This window comes from Pipistrellus hanaki (assembly GCF_964339955.1).
Source record: "Pipistrellus hanaki genome assembly, chromosome: 1".
Lineage (NCBI taxonomy): Eukaryota > Metazoa > Chordata > Mammalia > Chiroptera > Vespertilionidae > Pipistrellus > Pipistrellus hanaki.
Window position 1 is genome coordinate 19,143,223 of NC_140503.1, and position 20,872 is coordinate 19,164,094.

Sequence of the window (20,872 nt, forward strand, 5' to 3'; positions counted from 1 at the left end):
ATATCCATTAACGTTTGAAGGATAAAGAAATTCTGGTATACTTTTACAAAGGAATACTATTCAGCAATATAAAGGATATATAAGTTGGATTTTAAATGCCTATTCCTAGTATCTTCGGGTTTTGTATACATGTGTTAATTTAGATATATTTTTGGGGGGGACTCTTATTGTCAGGGAACAGATGATGAATGGTGAGAGTGAGATTTCCACCTCTTTCATTTAAAAAAAAACAACATTTAAAATGATATAGCAATTAGTGGATAAGTTAAGGTCTAAATCTCTTAACATTTCTTTATTGATAATTTTTCTTGATATTCTTGGAATATATTTCTTGGGACTTTTAAATAAAAGGTTTTTAGTGTATGATAAGAAAATAGCAAGTTGCAAAATGATAAAGTGAGCATGAGAAAAATTAATGTACACTATTATGCAAAGTTCACTCAATTTTTTAGAAACCATCTTTAATGAGATAGCATTTACATACAATGAAATTCACCAATTTTAAGTGTATAATTCCATGAGTTTTGACAGATGTATAGTCATGTAACCATACAATGAAGGGATAGAATATTTTTGTCACCTCAAAAGTTTCCTCATATCCTTTTTGCTGCCAATCCTTACTCCATTCCTTTGCAACCACAGATCTGTTTCCTGTCACTATAATTGTCTCTTTAAATTTTTATATAAATGAATTCATACAGTGTACTAGTATATAGTCTTTTGTGACTGGCTTATTTAACATAATGCTTATGAGATTCATCAGCATTGTTATAGCAATTGTTTTTTGTTTTTTTAATATATTTTATTGACTTTTTTACAGAGAGGAAGGGAGAGAGATAGCTAGAAATGTCAATGAGAGAGAACCATCGACCAGCTGCCTCGTGCACACCCCCCACCGGGGATGTGCCCGCAACCAACGTACATGCCCCTGACCGGAATCAAACCTGGGACCTTTCAGTCCACAGATCGATGCTCTACCGCTGAGCCAAACCGGTTTCGGCACAATTGTTTCTTTTTATATGTTTTCTTTATCTTCTTGTCTCATTTCCTCTACCTTTCAAAATATAGAAGCATTTTTAAAAATGTATTTTTATTTCAGAGAGAGGAAGGGAGAGGGGGAGAGAGGGATAGAAACATCACTGATGAAAGAGAATGATTGATCAGCTGCCTTCTTCATGCCCCCTACTGGGGATTGAACCCACAACCCAGGCATGTGCCCTGACTGGGAATTGAACCCAGGACTTCCTGGTTCATGGGTGGACGCTCAACCAATGAGCCACACTCGCCAGGCTAGGAGCATATTTTAATAGCATTGCTCTGTTATTTCTGGTCTTTTTCTGTTGATTGAATTTCCTCCTAGTGGTAGGTCATATTTTCCCATTTCTATGAATGCGTGGATTGTTTTTACTATATGTCAGATATATTTCCATTATTGGGTGTTGCATTTTGTTATATTCCTTTTGATAATTTTGGATTTTGTTCTTGAAATCAATTGGATCCTTTTGAGACTCACTTTTAAAGTTTGTTAGAGTGAGCCCAGCACAACTTTCAGTCACAGACTAATTTAGCTCCATTACTAATGTGATACCCTTCTGAGGTCTTTCCATGTGGGTGAGTGAAAATAAAAACTATTGCCAATTCATTTGGCTGCATTCTGTTGTATTCTTCCCTGGCTTCTGATGGTTTCTTCTCATACTTATGCAGGCAGCACTCTGCAAGTAGCTCTCAAGGGGCTCTTCCATAGATCCTCCTCATCCTCTCCTGTATACTGCCCAACAAATCCTAGCCTCCTTAGCCTTTCCAACTCCCATCTTTGGTGTCCTCAACTGACAAGACTAGGTTCCCCGCCCTATGCAACAGATTGGGACCTCTAAGTAGCCTGGGGACAATCCAAAGGCTCACCTCCTGTTAACGTTCTCAGTCCACTGCCTATGGCCCAGTGCCTGGAAACCATTGCTTTATATACTTCATTCAGTTTTCTATTGTTTATAGCAGGAAGATAATCTGGTCACTGGTATGCTATCATGGCCAGAGAATTCTCTTCTTTTAAATAAGAGTAAGCATATATTGCTATTTCTAAAGTATAATACATGGCTCATCATTCCTTAATATACTTAAATATAATACACTTTAATGTCTGTTTTATTATTTGTAAGAGTTATATCATAATTTTAGTGATGTTCATTAGCATTCATACTAAAATAATCTATGTTTGAGTGTTATATTTCGGTCAACTTGAAATTATTTACACACGGAATATTAAATTCGGGTTATTTGTTATTTCTCACCCAAGGATATTTTTCTACTGATTATTAATTTTTTTAATTTTTTTTTTCATCTTAAAATATTTTATTTATTTTTTTAAAATAAATTTATATTGTTCATATTATTACAAATGTTCCTTTCCCCCCCACCATTGCTCTCCTCCACCAGGTTCCCACCCCACCCTCTGCCCTTTCCCCACTCCCCATTGTCCTCATCCATAGGTGCACAGTTTATGTTCAGTCTCTTCCCACATCCCCCTCTCCCCTTTTCCCCAAGAATCGTCAGTTCACTCCCCTTCCATGCCTCTGATTCTATTATATTCAACAGTTAATATTGTTCATCAGATTTTTTTTTCAATTTCCTTGGTTTTTAGATTCACTTGTTGATAGTTACATATTTGTTGTTCATAATTTTTATCTTTATTTACTTTCTCTTCTGAAAGAACCCCCTTCAGCAATTCATATAATTCTGGTTTGGTGGTGATAAACTCCTTTAGCTTTTTTTTTATTAGTGAAGCTCTTTATCTGACCTTCATTTCTGAGTGATAGCTTTGCTGGATAGATTATCTTTGGCTGTAGGTTCTTACTATTCATCACCTTGAATATTTCTTGCCATTCCCATCTGGCCTGCATGGTTTCTGTTGAGAAATCAGCTGACAATCGTATAGGTGCTCCTTTATAGGTAACTACCTTCTTTGCTCTTGCTGCTTTTAATATTCTCTCTTTGTCTTTTGCTCTTGGAATTTTAATTATGATTTGTCTTGGTGTGGTCCTCTTTGGATTCCTTTTGTTTGGAGTTCTGTGTGCTTCCTGGACTTGTAAGTCTAATTCTTTCACCAGGTGGGGGAAGTTTTCTGTCACTATTTCTTTCATTTTTCTACTGATTTTTAGGAAGAGTAGAAGAGAGAGAGTGAAAGCAGAGAGGAACATAAATGTGGGAGAGACGCATCAATTGATTGCCTCCTGCATGAACCCTAACCAGGGCCTGGGCCAGGGAGAAGCCTGCATGCCCTTGGCTGGAATTGAATCCCAGGACCTTTGGTCCACAGGCTGATATTATTCACCTCAGCCAAACTGGCTAGGGCAGTTTTGGGTTATTTGTAGCAACTATATCTAAAGTAGCTTTCCATCAATGATGGATATAGTAGTATTCTAATTCTAAGGAAATATATTAACCATCTGTATTTATGGTTGATTGATTTATCTTTTGAACTGTATGATGTTTGTTTGTTTTGTTTGTTTTTTAAATATATTTTATTGATTTTGTACAGAGAGGAAGGGAGAGAGATAGAGAGTTAGAAACATCGATGAGAGAGAGTCATCGATCAGCTGCCTGTTGCACACCCCCTACTGGGGATATGCACGCAGCCAAGGTACATGCCCTTGACCGGAATCGAACCCGGGACCTTTCAGTCCCCAAACCGACGCTCTATCCATTGAGCCAAACCGGTCCCGGCATGTTTGTTTTTTTTAATATTAATTTTCTGGCTTCCTAATACATATGAGAAAATAACTGCAAAACTTTTTCTTATTGGATTTATTGGTATGACATTGGTTAATAAAAGTATATAAGTTTCAGGTGTACAATTCTATAATATATTGTATTGTGTATTCAACACTCCAAGTCAAGTGTCCTTCAAGCATCACCATTTATCTTCCTTCACCCTCTCCAATCTCCCCCAACCCCCTCAGCAAACCTTTTCCTACTTGGGTGTATTCGTAATTAAGATCATCTTTTGAACTCATGGCTTGCTTTCTATTACAGAACAGTTGTTGGGACATCTCTTCATAGATTGAGCTACCATAATGTTAAAAACAGGCCAAACATTTAGTCACTTAGCAATTAGAGAAATGTATGTTTCCATCCATTGGTGTTATAGGGAAGATGGACAAAGTGGGATTTAAAACATGGTTTTATATTATTACTAGAGGCCTCTCACAAACCTGGACCACTCAGGGGATGTCAGAGAGCCAGTTTTGATCTGATCCCCACAGTCCAGGCCAAGGGACCCCACCAGTGCACAAATCTGTGTACCAGGCCTCTAGTATGCATATAAGATCTTTGGTTAATCTCTTCCCACTCTCTCCCCTCCCACCTTCCCTCTGAGATTCATTAGTCTGTTCCATGTTTCAATGCCTGTGGCTTCTACTCCTGCATTGAGCATCTGCCCCATGGTGGTCAGTCATAGCTACCAGTCAGCCGGTCGCTTAGGTTTTTATATATGTAAATGGATATGCTATTGCTGTCTGGTAGGAGTTTTAGGGAAACAGTAACATAAAATCAAACTCTTAATAGGAAAATTTGGGTCTCTACATGGCTCTATCTCTGGTCTTATGTGTAAATTGTTTACAGCACCGTTAGGTGGAATGAATATTAAAGTTTAGAGACCTAGATTCTAGCCTCCGCTGTGCCACTTATTACCATGTGACTACCAGCCAATCACCGCCTTTGTGAGAGTCTCCTGATCTATAAAATGAAGATGAAAATAAATACCCTACCTACTGCAAAGGGATGGTAGGCTGTTAAATAGGATGACAATATTTGAGGTGCTAATGTGCAATGGAAATATTAGTTGTTAAACTTTGTGCATTACTATAAAATCTGTTGTCAATACCTAGTATGACAGAATCCAAAGCAAAATATATTTATATTTCATACAGCTTGCTGTCCAAAAATATTTTATGTTGGAAAGGAAGAAATAAATTATAGGACTGATAGAATGGAGATTGAGGCGATTGCTATCTTTTTTACTTAGTATTATTTTATTTCTCTTCCCATGATTTTCCAGGCAAAGCGTGTATACAGCAATTAGCTGAAAATACCAGGTATTTCAGGAGACGTTTGAAAGAGATGGGCTTCATCATCTATGGGAATGAAGATTCTCCAGTGGTGCCTTTGATGCTTTATATGCCAGCCAAAATCGGGTACGTTTTATTGCACAATACAAACTGGTCTCTCTAGACTTAAAGGTTTCTGTGATGTGAGACTCAGGATTAGGTAATTTCAGGGAAAATTGTCTTGACTTCTTCATGTTAACATGTATTTGCTAGATATGACATTGATTAGTATATTTCAGTTTGTAAAATATGTTAATTTGTTAGTCTTTCATGAAACATACATTTGAGTTTAATGCACTTTTCTGTGGGGTTGAGATAGACCAGCAAACAAAACACAGAAGTAAAAATCCCTCTCCCGTGGAGCTTACATTCTAGTGGGGCGACAGTCAGACAAACATAATAAATAAATAAATTATGTTATATGTGAGACGGTGTTTACAGCAATGGGGAATACAGAGCAGATAAGGGGCATTAAGTGTGTCCTGTGGGCTGGCAGTTTACAGCATTAAATGGGATGGTCAGGGTGAGCCTCGGTGGGAAGGGAAGATGATATCGGCACTTAAAGGAGCAGAGAGAGTTAGCCACCTGGAGAAAGAAGCTTTTATGCAAAGACCATCAGGCAGGAACATGCTTAGCCAAGGGAAGAATAGCACGGAGGTGAGTGGAGCTGAAGTGCAGTGCCCCTGAGGGCGAGTAGTGAGCCATGCGGTCAGGCCATGTTAATTATCAGAAGTGCAGCTTGCACCAGCTTCTTTGGCTTGTACTGGATATGTATACTAGGAAGCCTTGTTTTAGAATGGCTTCCAGTGTATAACAAAACCAGAAGACATTTGAAAAGCAAATATGAAATGAACCAATATAATTATTTGCAAAGTAATTACATGCAAAATTGTTCCAGAGACAGAAAATAATTCAGATTTGAGAGTTTTGACTGATTATTAAATATAAAATTGGATAAGGTTTAATTGAATTCATTAAGGGAGCAAATATTTTATTCATCTTTGAATCCCCAGTTACCAACCAAAGTCCCTGGCATTCAGAGGCCACACAGTAATGTTTATTAAGTGAATAGGAAGGAAAATTCAATCAGGGTACCTGGAAATATGGTGATTCCTATGATGATAATGAGGGGGAAATTGGGCAGAGGTGTTCACTGAGGCAAAAAGAGGAGTTCAGGCCAAAACCGGTTTGGCTCAGTGGATAGAGCGTCAGCCTGTGGACCAAAAGGTTCAATTCCAGTCAAGGGCATGTACCTTGGTTGCGGGCACATCCCCAGTAGGGGGTGTGCAAGAGGCAGATGATCGATGTTTCTTTCTCATCGATGTTTCTGGCTTTCTATTCCTCTCTCTTCCTCTCTCTAAAAAATCAATAAAATATATACTTTAAAAAAAATGAAACTTAAAAAAATTAAAAAAAAAAAAGAGTTTAGTTTTCAACAGGAAGTCATATGGGCAGTTGGCCTTGTGGCCTTCAGAAGCATTGGTGGAAATGAGCCAGGCAGAGGTTTAGAATTTTCCTCATTCTGGAAATGCAATTATCATGAATAAACTGGAAGAGTTCTTTGGTCTGGAAGACTGACTGATTCTAGAACCCTTTCTTTAGAAAGGACTCTATTTTGCCTCAGTGAAGCTGACTGTGTACATCATAATTAAGACTTAGAGAGAGTGAAGCAGAATGGGAATAAGACACTGGACAGTTTGGGAGTATGAGCTGAAGATGCAGGCACTTGAACCCTTGCTCCCACAAAGGAAGTACTGTGAAGACTGTACTGGTACTCAAGGGAGTGGGGACTGGCTGGCGCTAATGTAATTAAAATGTGTGGGTTCTTTTCTTTTTTTTAAACAAACACTTTAAACAGCTAAGGGGAAAATAAAAAAAAAAGGATTAAAGTAAGTCAAAAAGAGGCAAAGACAAAGAACATAATTTAGTAAATATAGCAGAATTTACATGAGAGAGAATTATGTTATTTAGACAAGGTACAGAAGTGGAGCAAGGTCACAGGCCACCAGGTTGCCTTGAAGTGGGGGGATAATGAGAGCTGGGTACTCACGCAGCTGGAGCCTGGGGATGCGCTGGCCTCACCAACACCAAAGGAAACCCTGAATTTCAGAGGCAGATTGAGGCCCCCCTCAGCCAAAGAAATGCCTGCTATTGGGGGGTTAGAGCTACTCGGCCATTCTACCAGCCGAAGTCCATGGTACAGCAGATCCTTTGCGTCCTTAAGAGTCTTTTAAACTGCCAAGCCTAACATTTCAAGAGCCAGGTTTCAAACGCTAGTTCATTTTGAAGCCTCTGAACCACTGTTACAATCTGAGACACTTTAAGGCCAAAACTGCAAGTTACTCAGACAAGCCCCATTAAAAATTGGTTTCTGTCAACTATCTTCTTCACCTTTGTGAAGAAAACCATTTGGGAGACAACCACTTTTGGACTGAGTCAAAAAAGTCTCTGTGAACTGTCCATGTTAACTTGAAGAGGAAATTCCTCATAGAAGTCTCTAGCTCCTGTCACTCAGGAGTTTAACCCATTCAGCCCTGCAGGACCTGTGTACTGTATGCTTTATGATTCTCGCTGCTTTCTTTTCCTTGCTTTCCCTTTGTAGCGCCTTTGGACGGGAGATGCTGAAGCGGAACATCGGAGTGGTTGTGGTGGGATTTCCTGCCACCCCAATTATTGAGTCCAGAGCCAGGTTTTGCCTGTCAGCAGCTCATACCAAAGAAATTCTTGATACTGTAAGTAGACACTTTAACCTTGGTATAAAATACCTTATACTAAGAGGGCCTGATTATCAGGTGAAATTAATTGTTGATTGTGATGTCCTTTGAGCACATAAGATATTTTACCAGTAAAGTAGAGTAGGGAATATACAATGTTACTTAAAACATTGCTGTTTACCAAAAAAGAACAAACAAAAACCATTAGCATCACCCACCAGACTCTGTGTGATCATTGGGCTCTGGGGAGTTTTCTGGTTTCATCTTGTTCCACACCCTTCCTTGTTCTAACTATACACTCTGTGTTTCTACTCTAAATGATCTTGTATGGTTTTTTTGTCTGTATGATTTTTCTCTCTTGAGCCTTCTCTTATCTTTTCCCTGCTAACTCCTACTCATTCTTCATATCTCCACTTAAAGGAAACTTGCCCAAGGCTATTCCCAAACCCTCCTGCTTAATGTTTCCTTGGAATCTTATTATATCTCCTTAGGGCCCTAGCCAGTTTGGCTCAGTGGATAGAGCCTCAGCCTGCAGACTGGAGGGCTCCAGATTCAATTCCAGCAAAGGGCATATGTCTGGATTGCTTGCTCAAACCCCTGTAGGGGGCATGCAAGATACAGCCTATCAGTGATTCTCTCTCATCATTGATGTTTCTCTACCTCCTTCCTCTCTGAAATCAATAAAGAAATATTTTTTAAAAAGATTTCTTCTTAGCCAAGACCGGTTTGGCTCAGTGGATAGAGTGTCAGCCTGCAGACTGAAAGGTCCGGGTTCGATTCCAGTCAAGGGCAGCATGTACTTTGGTTGCGAGCACATCCCCAGTGGAGGCGGTGCAAGAGGCAGCTGGTCGATGATTCTCTCTCATCGATGTTTCTAACTCTCTTCCTCTCTGTAAAAAATCAATAAAATATATATATTTTTTTAAAAGATTTCTTCTTAGGGAATTATTCACACCTTTCATTGTTTATTAAAATACTCCCCATTAGTTAAGTCTTGAGGATAGGAGCTAAGTATGTTTTGCCATTCTCTATCCCAAGACCTAACACAGTGTCAGGCACATTTATGATAGCATTCAAACATTGCTGAAAGAATATTTAAGTAAATGGAAAGACATCCTGAGTTTGTGGATTGGAAGATTTAATATTGTTAAGATGGCAGGCAGTACAGCAAGATCCATAAATCCAATGCAGAATCCCTATCAAAATCCCAATGGCTTTCTTTGCAGAAAATTTAAAGTGGAACTTAAAATCTTATGGAACTATAGGGTCCCCAGATAGCCAAAACAGTATTAAAAAAGAAAATTGATGTTGGAGGACTCAAAGTTCTTGATTTCAAAACTTACTACAAAGCTAGAGTAAATTCAAAACAGTGGGATTCTAGCATACAGATATACCTATAGGCCAGTGGAATAGCATTGAGAGAAATAAACCCAAGCACCTGGCTAATTAATTTTCAACAAGGGAGCCAAAGCTAGACAATGGGGAAAGACTAGTCTCTTCAACAAATGGTGCTGGGCAATTGGATAACCACATGCAAAATGATAAAGTCAGAACCCTACAGCATGGGTGAACTTAGAAAGCATTATATTAAGTGAAAGAAGCCAGACACCAGACCACATTTACACAAAACATTCTGTATAGGCAAATTCCTAGGGTCATAAAATAGATTGGTGCCCCTGGCTACGTGACTCAGTTTTGAGTGTCATCCCGTACACCCCCAAAAAAATAAAGTTGCAGATTCAATTCCCAGTCAGGGCACATACCTAGGTTGCAGGTTCAATTCCTGACCAGGGCATGTATGGGAGGCAACCGAACAGTGTTTTCTCTTCTCTCTCTCCCTTTTCTCTCTCTCTCTCTCTCTCTCTCTCTCTCTCTCTCTCTCTCTCTCCCCCTTCCTTCCTTTCCTCTCTCTAAAATTAATAAACATATTGAGGATTTTTATTTTTTATTTTTTTTAAATCAATCTTTATTGTTCATATTATTACAAAGGTTCCTCATTTCTTCCCCCCTCCACCAGGTTCCCACCCCACCCTCTGCCCCCTCCCCATCCCCCATTGTCCTCATCCATAGGTGCACAGTTTATGTTCAGTCTCTTCCTCCCTCCCTTTCCCCGATAGTAAATCCCTTTTCAGATAGTAAATCTGTTACTTAGCATTTTCTCATATCAATAATACCTCCACATGCCCAATGATACACTTCACACAAAAGACATTTTCAAATAGGTCAACCAGCCTCATCCAGGCCCCACCCAAGGCACTCACAGATCAACACCCCAGCGCTATACTAACTCAACACATCCAGATCTAAGCCTTCATCACTTGATTCAGCAGACCCTCAAGTTCCCGCAAAAGTTTGCAGCCATGTCTGAGAGGCAGCCGTGGGGCAGGGACAGGCGAGGAGCAAGCCGTTTCGGGCCTGGTTGCTCCGGGCCTGGCCTCTGTTGCTCTGGTTCGTTCCACAACCAGCTGCTCCGGGTCTGGTCACTGCCGCTCCCGACCTAGTTGCTCTGGACTTGGCTGTTGCTGCTACAGGCCTGGCCGCACCCGACCCGGCTGCTCTGGGCCCGGTTGCTCCGGTCCCGGCAGCTCCGGGCCTGGCCGCTCCCAGCCTGTCAGCCGCTGCTCCGGGCCTGGCCGCACCAGACCCGGCTGCTCCGGGCCTGGCCGCTCCCAGCCTGGCAGCTGCTGCATATTGAGGATTTTTAAAAATTACTCTTTAAAACTAAGAAAGAAAAGAAAATCGATTGGTAGTTATCAGGGCTAGCGGCGAGGGAGGAATGAGGATTGATTGATAGGAGTATGAGGTTTCTTTTTTGAGGTGATATGCTTTACAATTAGTGATGAAAGTTGTACAAACTATGAATATATTAAAAGCATTGACTTGTACACTTTCAGAAGGTGAATTTGTGGCATGTAAATTGTATCTCATTAAAGTGTTATTTTTAAAAATAAGAAGGGCAGTGCTATGGCCTGAGGAGCCTAACTGTTCTAAAATACTCTTATTAAAGTACCACACTCAACTCTACAATTAACACTTTTTTAACTAAGAACCCATCTTACCCTGTGATCCAGAGGTCTGGTGTAGACGATTTGTTAACAAATATTGGTCTTTGTAATGGTTCCTTATTTCTAATCTAACCCCACATAATAGCAGGCAGTTTCTAGTTACAATTTTACCTTTTATGTAAATAAAACTTGCTCATCTGAAATATTTGGTTTGGGACCAGAAGAAATTTTGTTATCTAGATCCCTTTGGGCTATTGTGGGTTTACTCCTATTTCTATTCATTTTCCTTTTTAAATTGATGAAAAATATTGTTCTTCTGAAGTTTGAATTCATAAATGTCCTTAACTTTGTGATCCTAGTAAGTCATGTGTTGTTTTAAATATAAAAACTCTATATCAAAGGTCAGGACCATAAATGGCTCATGGGTTATCCCATCTGAAATTCAACCTTAAATTGTTTCCATATAGAGCTTTCAATTAAGCCTCTTCTCAAAAGCACCACTGTTCTGATAGCCATTGAAATCCAGCTTTTACTTACTTTTTGTATCTTTCACATTTGGAGCTGGAATAAATAAGGAATACTATTAGTGGCTTTTCCTTAAACTTAAGAATTGGTAAATGTGTCTTTTTACTAATAATGAACTGATTCCCTCTTCTGAGGTAGATGGTGTACATTTTTACATGTTATAACCATAAGAGTGAGCAGAAGATGTAGATGGTATGATGGACTGCAGAGTTACAGGGCTTCTACTGCCCACCTTACTGTTCCTTAATCAATGAGATGGTGCTGTAAATTGAGCCATTGTCTCTGAAGCCAGGCACATTCACCCCAGGCTTGTTATTAGACGCGCTGGGTAGCGTCCACGGGTTTTGGCGGGGGGGAGTAACAGGGCTGCAGAGCTACTGTGAATTGAAAACTGTATTCTTTGACCAGTGCCAGGTTCTTTTATTAGAAAACCTTAGAATCTAGGATTTGAAACATTTTTCCGTCTTCCTTGAATTTTTCTGAGCTATACATGAGGCTTAGAGTTCCCCTATCCTTGCAGTAAATTTTTTTAATAAATAATCACAGTTTATTAATAATCAGTTGATGAAAACTAGTGATTCATAAATTGCATTACATATTAAAATTCATACTGATTAGCCATGAATAAATATTGACATTAAAATATTAAAATGTAGCATAAAAGTAAGAATGTCAAAAATAAAATTATCAAAATAAACATAGTAAACTCAAATGTGTTTGACTTTTGTGATGTAAATCGTAATGTAAATATCTGTGTTTTATGATGGTCTTAGGCGACCCTGCTAGCAGTTCTCAACCTGTGGTTCAAGACCCACAGGTTGAGAACCGCCTTGCAGTAAATTTTTGAGAAATTTTGAACACATCCCTTTCTTGTATTGGAATCCTCTATTTCGACTGTGTATGCTGCTTTTTGGAAACATTAACTCTGTGAACTCTTGATTCATATGTTGCTGTATGTATGTCATACTTTAAGAGCTTTCTTTCTTCAATACACGTAAGGGACCATACAAACATGGATTACTGCTACCAGGTAGACCAGTGTAGCAATCAAGAAGACTTTGCATTTCATAGCTTGCCTTACTGTTTGAATTGTTTTATACGAAACCTATTTTCTTTGAAAAATAAAGGGCTAATTTTACAGGAAAGAACATTATACTGAGACAGAGTTATGATGGGAAGATGATATAATCTCCCAAGATTGGGGTTCTGGAGCTCAAATCGAGCTCTGTCCTTTCCCTGCTCCTCCCACACCTGCAGCACATTCCTCACCCACACCATCTCTTCCCCACTTGGTCTTACTGAGTCAGGGCAGCAGTCCACTTTGGGGACTTTCTCCATCTTGCATCTGGGAGGCATCTCAGCGCAGACTTCTCGTCAGTTTTCTAGAGCATGATTCCGGAAAGAGTAAGCACTGAAGTATAAAAGGAGAGAGAACACATTGTGGCCGGCCTGGCAGGTCCACGGCACATGTTCCTTTTCCTGCCAAGCATAACATGCTGTGATGAATTATACCCTTTATCCTGAATACCTGCTACTCACAACCCATTATTCATAGTCAGCCCCATGTTCTTGCTCAGAAAGCAGCTCTTTGCACAGCTGCTCTGTGGTCCGGCCCGAGTAAATGCACTGGATGCAGACATTCCCACCAAAGGATGCGAAGCACTGGCCACGCCTGCAGCGTCTGGCTCTGACCACCTCTGCTCTGTCTTACGTTTCAGGCTCTCAAGGAGATAGATGAAGTTGGGGACCTGCTACAGCTGAAGTATTCCCGTCACCGGTTGGTGCCGCTGCTGGACAGGCCCTTTGATGAGACCACATATGAAGAAACAGAAGACTGAGCCTTTTTGGTGCTCCCTTACGGAAACTCTCCCTCACCCGGGACAGCGTGTGGCCTTTCTGAGCCAGTTCCAGGAACCACACTTCTGTGGCCGTCTCACGTGAAAGACATTTTCTCAACTACTGACGGTGGCCACCTCCACTCCAAATGGCATTTTGTAAATAGAAAAAAACTGCTCCACGTCTTCCTTTGCTGCATTTCACCTTTTTAAAAAGGTGACTCACTTTGCTTTTTTTGTCCATTAAAAAATGTTTTATTTTATAACTATCCTATTTGTGAAATCACGCTGACCCTAGCCTGTCTCTGCTAACCACACAGGCTAATGCCCTCTCCCAGCTGCCTCGCAGCTTTGGGCCCATCCAGAGCTGCCAGCCTGGCATCACAGCCTCGAGACTCACCTGGCCCCTCACCCCCCTCCCTCGGGAGCAAGTGCCTTCCACTTACTTCCACTCCAGATCCCGGAGGTTGCCAACCTGGGAATCCTTATTCAACCAGTCAAGTAATCAACCAAAGTGTTCTGCTTTTAGTCTTACGTTTAGCCTTTTAAGAAAAACAGAAAATGTTAGCACTGCTGAAATTCTCCCTCGTTGTGTAACCCCCTGGTCAAGAGCCTCCCAAGGCGTGGTCTTGTTCCATTTACTGGAATGGAACAAGGATGTCTTCATTCACCATCAAATAGTTCTTCATGATGGTCACTGTCTGGGGGGTCTGTCCAATTTCTAGATTCTTCCCGAACTCTAACTTAATGCCCCCGCCCCTCCGTGGTGAAGCTGACTCACACTTCACAATTCTGTGTTCAAAGCTGCTCTGTGGAGTGATGTGCAGTCCTGCTGGGTGAGGGGCAGGGGCAGCTGGAAGAATTAATTACTATTTGCAGAACCACACTGACTGTGGTTTGCTCCTTAATGCCATCTGCTTTTCAAAATTATGATGGCCTCCGCCCGGGTCTGGGTCCAGGTTAGGATTTAAACTGATAAAGGGAAATGTTGGTAAATCCTCTGCTCAGAAATCATTTGTCATGTTCCTATAAGGATTAAAGTTATTAACCTGCCCTTTTTAGAAGTTGGCCCATTTAAATACCACTCTTCTAAGTGCTGGTTCTCTTTATTCTTGATGTCTAAGACAATTCTAACCTGACACCAAGGGTTTAGTCTCCCTTGCCTTCCATTACCTTCTCTTCTTTTAAAGAAATTCTGAACACATATCTCTCTTGACTCTGTTTTCATATCAGGTAAGGGGACTTCTTTCAGAGAGTTTTATGCTGCTTGACCAAAGAACGCATCCGAAAATCACCTTGTTAAAGTTCTTTTTTCTTTTTTTCTTTTTTTTCTGTTAACCAAAGCTTCAGTGAAAAGAACTTTTGACTCTATTCTGCCCAAGATCAGCTTGTCTTTTAGTAGCCATCAGGTATGATAGGGAAAGATTGAGCACCAAATGGAAAAGAATCCTGTGAAAGTATTTTTGCACATCTCTCATTGTGAAACCACTCCTTTTATTGGTAAGAATTCTCAGTCCAGATTCTCTCGGGCATCTTATCATGAGCTGTGGTATGTTTGTGCTAATACGTGTAGTGAAGGATATATGCATTATTATTGTTTGTGAAATTTTGTTTTCATGTCTCAAGTTGTCTTTGGTCACTCTCAGCATCTGAGAGCCTTAAGCCCTTGAAATGTTCCAAGGTTTTATTTTACTTTTTTAAACAATAGCAAGGGGTGAATAAAAGAACCATGTGGATATGCGGGGACTATACTTAGCATGTACAAGCTGCAGTAAGAAAGAAATTGTGGTGACCAAGTAACTCGTCCTGTAAAATAAAGTGCATTGCTACCCTTTCCTGCACATCTAGTGTCTCACCCTAGAACCCCGTAGAGTACCCGATGGCTTTTGCACTACAGTTACTATGTAGTGGTGTAGGGTTTGCATAAGTCACAAACTAAGCAATGAACTTAACTGCTAGTCTTTATTTTGGCTTGCATGAAGACAGTGCAATATAAAATATCAGTTAGTACGGGCATTTAAAAATATATATCACTTTGCTGGCATAAAATTATTTCAGTATAAAAGTAGTTAAATTACAAGTTTATTTTGAAGAAACGAAAGTCCTATGAGCTATTCAGGACCTCTGCTTTCCAGAGGACAAAACATTATACATGCTGGTTGTCTCTTCTTGAAACTGTAATATAAATCTAGGATCCAGTCATATAGCAAGTATCATTCTTGAACCAAGCCCTTGGGGAAATACAAGTGTATATAAATACAGTCCTTGAGAACAAGTCGAAATCTGGGACATGTAAGTGTTACTTAGTACATAGTTTAACAGGGCCAGATTCGAGAATCTGATGGGATTCAAACAGGCATCAGCTAACCATGACTACCAAAGCTGATCATCTGAGTTAATCAATGCAGGTGGGACTCAGCCTTATCACATTTCCCCATCTCTCTATTTAGCATTCTTGATCCATTTCCGGCTTAGGAGACTTTCCTGCAGATTACATCAAAGCCCAGGAAATCTATAAAGGGGACATCAAAACTGCACACAAAGAATGGAGCAGATAACAGATCATCCTCCCACCTTTGCCCTAGAATGTGGTGTACATTCTAAAGCAAGGAACTATGGGAAATGCTCAGGGGCTTGAAGCACTTTTTCAACTTGGCTTTGCTTTGGAAAATTTCTTCTCTATTTAAAACATCCTACTCTCCAGAACCTCAAAGTCTCTATATTAAACTTTGATGATAGGCTGAGGATTTCAGATGATCAAAACATGCTCCTTCCTCATGTAGTCACGTAAGGTGGACAGAATATCCTTCATAACTACTGAGGACTGTGTGTGCCTAGTGCTCTTTCAGAGGCTAAGGAATGGTTTTCTTCCCATGGTTTGTCTCTATACTCCCTCCCTCCTGTATTTGGCTTTTCTTTCTGTTCTTGATTTTTAGAATTCCACAGACAGTGAAGAAAAAGAATTTGGGGGATTCTTGTTTTATTAGACTTCATAGGGATGTGGCAAAACCTGTCACCTGGTTCTCTTGTGCAAAGAATTGCTGTGTCCTAACTCCCAGGGTGCCTTCTGGTGTTCTGGGTAAACCAAAATGGATTGTGATCTCTACTTGCTAAAACCAGTGTGGTTGGGCAGTGGGGAGAGTAGTGGTTTTCCTTCTGTCTACCTTCATGAAGATCCAGAACTGGTGCATTTCACACGGGTAAAATCAGCATAGCCCAAAGGGATTGTGAAGGTTATAAAAGTCAAAAGGTTCTTCTAGCTGTTAAGCAGCTGTTTGCTTAAATGCAGTCCAAGAACCTATAGATGTGCTGCTACCTGTTTATCATGGAAGCTCAGTGCCCAGCAGGCATCTTGATCCATTAAGCCAGTTAATCAAAACACTTCCATGTGGCGGAATGCATGTCCATTCTCTCCTCAGCTTTATCCTCATGAAATGTAGTGTCCAGGCTCCTAGTCAATTGCTGTGTGCCCAGATAGCCAAGTTAGAAGGCTGGCTTTCTGCTTATCATACTGAAGAAATGCTGGGACTAGCCAGTAATCCACTTGCTTTTAGTTGTATGGAAAATGCTCTTGCCCCTTTTGTTGTTTCCAGTGACCTGTATTCCAAGCGTCTTTTGCTATGGAGTGAGCCTTTTCTAGGGAGGAAACCAAAGGGATTAGCTGGAGCCCCTATTGAAAATGTTTATTCCAGTCTTCTGTGGTGAGTCCGCAGGTATCACATTCCCAGTCCACTCTTGGGAGTGGCTTGATTGGGAAGCTGTGTATAGTACACATGAAAAAATGGCCTTAAACTGTGATTCTTTGTGGTATGATGAGATATAATAAACTGACCCTAAAGAATGCAATGGCTCTTAAACTGCAGTTACTGTGTTTTTAATGAAGCAATACCCAAAGCTCTGTTCTTTTGGAGCAGCGGTGGGGAGGTTACATGAAAGGTAAAACAAGAGCAGTACCTTGATGGGCTAAGTGTCCCGTCTTGCTGCCATCTGCATGGATAAGTGGATCCTTCCATATACGTGGAGCCTTAAGCCAAGTCACAGTCTGCTTTTTCCAACACAGTTCCCAAGCTTCTTGTGCAAAAGCGTGGTCCCTTGGTTCCAAGGGTGTGTGGGACATGTCACGGACTAGGGTGGAATGGTAACTTGTCTGCACCCTAAACATTAGGTCTTACTTCTGTGATGTTAAACCAATGGTTGGAATGACAAGAGTCATCCTGGATGGTTCTTCACAGGAAACTGGTGAAATCATGCTCACAGTCTCGATGATCCCTCTCTGTACAAAAGTAGCTAGCATTAAGAGAAGGGGAAAGAGAAAATAAGAATAGAAAAATAGCTTATGGGGAGCTGAGATCTTACTTTGTTGGCCCATATTTTTCCACTGACCAATTTGCCTGTAACCTGGAATTTGCAAGAGGTGCTGTGATAACCCCTCTCCATTGCTGCAATGCTCATATAATCTGACAAAGGGAGAGAAGGGGAAATTCAATAAAAATGTAAGTGGTGTTAAAATGTCCCTCTTTCTTTCTCCCTTATCCCGTCTCCCTTTTTTGCCACATGGTTTTATTTATTTTATTTTATTTTACTTTATTGAGTGACTGGAAAGCTATAAAAAGTGGGTTGGGGTAGGTGTATAAGCTTTAAGGGTGCATGTTAAGTACTTAGGGGTATCAGAGGGGAGGGGAGTTGCAGGGCTGAGTGAAAAAAGGTGAAGGGATTAAGCATAAAACTCAAAAACACAGATAGTGTGGGGATTACCAGAGGAAAAGGCAGAAGCGGGTAAAGGGAATAAATGGTGAGGGAAGGAGACTTTACTTTGGGTGGTGAACACAATGCAATATACAGGTGGTGAATTACATAACTGTACACTTGAAACCTACATAATTTTATTAACCAATGTTGCCCCAATAAATTCATAATTTTAAAAACTGAAGGGGAACTACTTGAGATAACTTCAGCAGTCACCAACCTGTGGTCCGTGAAGTCCAAAAGGTTGGCAACCACTGCTTAAGAGTCATCTCACACAAATATTGGTTTGCCCCAATAAAATATTCAGAAAGCTACATCTGCCTTTATTCATCAACCAGTAAACGCTGAGTGCTGTTTGCATGCCAGGCCCTGCACTGAGCAGTACCAATAACAGCAGCCAACAACTATAATAGATATGGTTCCTACTTTCTAGTAAACAAGCACGTAAACATAATGTCTTTTTACAAACTGCTAAGTACCATAAAGGAAAAGTAAAGAACACGGTAAAAGACTCACCAGGGTCTGGTTTAGACAGGGCTGAGACAGAAAACGTCTCTAGGGAATGGAGGATGTGAACGACAGTGTAGCTGGTGCTCCCTGAGCAAAGGGGAGATGGTGAGGTGGGCAGGGGAGGACGCGGTGCCGGCCTGCTGCAGTGGGCTGTCTGGTGTTCTGGGGACACTGGTGAAAAGGTTAAAGCATTGGAAAAGATAAGTATTCCATTGGTGGTGTTTTTTTTAACCCTCACCCGAGGATATTTTTCCATTGAATTTTAGGGAGAGTGGAAGAGAGAGGGAAAGACAGAAACATTGATGTGAGAGAAACACATCGGTTGCTAGCCTCAAGCATGAATCCAGACCAGGGCCCTGATTGGAAGGAGCCTACAACCAAGGTATGTGCCCGTGATTGGAATCAAACCCAGGATCCTTTGGTCCAGAGGCTGGCGCTCTGCTCTATCCACTGAGCCAAACTGGTTAGAACACATTTTTTTTTTTTTTCTTTTTCTTCTTTTTTTTTTGTAGGCATTGACAAGTTGATAAGATTTATACGGAAATGTAAAGGACCTAGAATAGCCAAAACAACATTTTGAAAAGGAAATTACACTACCTGATTTCAAAACTCTACAAAGCTGCAGTAACTGAGACTACAGTTGGCATTAGGATAGCCGGGTGGAACAATAAAACAGACAAAAGTTCAGAAATAGGCCCACATATACATGGTTAATTGATTTTTGACAAGTGTCAAGCTAATTTAATGGGGAAAGTACAGTTGGTCAGTGAATGGTGTTGAAACAGCTGGAATTTTAGGGGAAATGACCTTTGCTGACGTCTGTATAAAAGTAGCTAACATTAAGAGATGGGGGAAAGAGAGATTAAGAATAGAAAAATACAGGGAGCTGAGATCCAAACCTGTAGAGAATTTTTTTCGAGTTTATTTGAGCCTAATTGATGACAATTGCCAGGAAACAAAATCTCAACGCATTGAGGAAATTCTCTGGAGACTGGCAGTTCTGCGGTTTTATACATTTGAATCGAGACATAAGGAGGGTTAATGAAATTTGCTGGTGATAGATTAGGGAGCAGGAAAAGTAAAGTGGGGAAATCTCTGGATTGGATAAAAGGTAAAACGGATAGACACACACTTCTTTTACAGGATGGGAAATGAGTAATATTTACGGCACTTAGAGATGGGATTCTGGGAATAAATAAATAATGAGGGGTTTTGTGGTCTCATGTTCTGCTGGGATGTTGTGCCCTAAAGGGTCTGTAAAGGAGATTACTCTGACATTTCAAAGGTATGTTATCTTAGATGCAAAATGACAATAGACCAGCTCACATGGGCAAGCACTTTGGTCAAGGAAGCTATTGGCTGTGACTGGTGACTCACCATGATCGATTTTAGTTAGGAAGTTTTATGTTCAGACCATCCTAGGTGGTACCTTGTAGGGCCTGCAAGGTTGGCCTCCCCTGAGCTTGTGAAGTTTAGTATGTGGCCCCTTTTTTGTCCACATTTTCAACATCTATAAAAGAAGTCATAGATATGAACGTGAAAACTAAAATATAATACTTCTAGGAGAAAATACTAAAGGAAATCTATGACTTTGGGGTAGGCAATGATTTCTTAGAACACGAAAAGCATGACAAAAAATTTGATAAACTTAATTTCATCAAGATGAAAACTTCTGCCGAAACTGGTTTGGCTCAGTGGACAGAGCGTCTTCCTGCGGACTGAAGGGTCCCAGGTTCGATTCCGGTCAAGGGCATGTACCTTGGTTGTGGGCACATCCCCAGTAGAGGGTGTGCAGGAGGCAACTGACTGATGTTTCTCTCTCATCAGTGTTTCTAACTCTCTATCCCTCTCCCTTCCTCTCTGTGAAAGTCAATAAAATATATATATTTTTTAAAAGGATGAAAATTTCTAAAGATGAACTCCCAGGTTCCCACAGTAGGGACGATCTAAATTGGTAACAGATTGGTGACTACAAAGAGACATTTGCTTCCAGGCTCTGACACCTGAGCCTCGATAGCTACCAGCCAGAAACGGCCTTGCTTTGCCCTACACTCTCTGCCTCTGGGACCAGGAGCCTCCGAGACTGAAACACAAAGTCTGAACGTCTTCTCACCATCAAAGGTGAGCACCTAGGGAAGACCCCTGAAAGGCTGAAGGAGGATGCTTGTTGGGCTGTGCCAGGGGACGCCGGCAGGAGGTCATTACTTATGTCCCAGGCAAGATCCTCCGTGGAGAGGATCCGAGAAGGGTGAGAGAGGAGCTGTATTGGCACTAAGAGCCTGGACAGTAGGGAGGAAGGAACAGGAGGGAGGGACCTCAACTGGTTCTTCTGTTTCATGTTTAACATCTGTCCTGTCTTGTCTGATTGATCGCTCTCAGTGGGTTTTTGCTGCATCTTGCAGGCACTTAAGAACCGGTAGTGCCCGGCCGGCATG

General features: G+C 40.8%; 1 protein-coding gene across 1 annotated transcript in view; it reads left to right on the forward strand.

Annotated features, from left to right (window-relative positions):
• The window catches only part of SPTLC2 (serine palmitoyltransferase long chain base subunit 2), a 95,880-nt gene extending 78,190 nt beyond the window's left edge, over positions 1-17,690 (forward strand). The window contains exons 10-12 of the mRNA XM_084891604.1: positions 5,054-5,189; positions 7,705-7,834; positions 13,065-17,690. Coding sequence (XP_084747730.1) covers positions 5,054-5,189; positions 7,705-7,834; positions 13,065-13,184 — 386 coding nt within the window. The 3' untranslated portion in view covers positions 13,185-17,690. The remainder of the gene's footprint in view (positions 1-5,053; positions 5,190-7,704; positions 7,835-13,064) is intronic.
• The last annotated feature ends 3,182 nt before the right edge of the window (positions 17,691-20,872 follow it).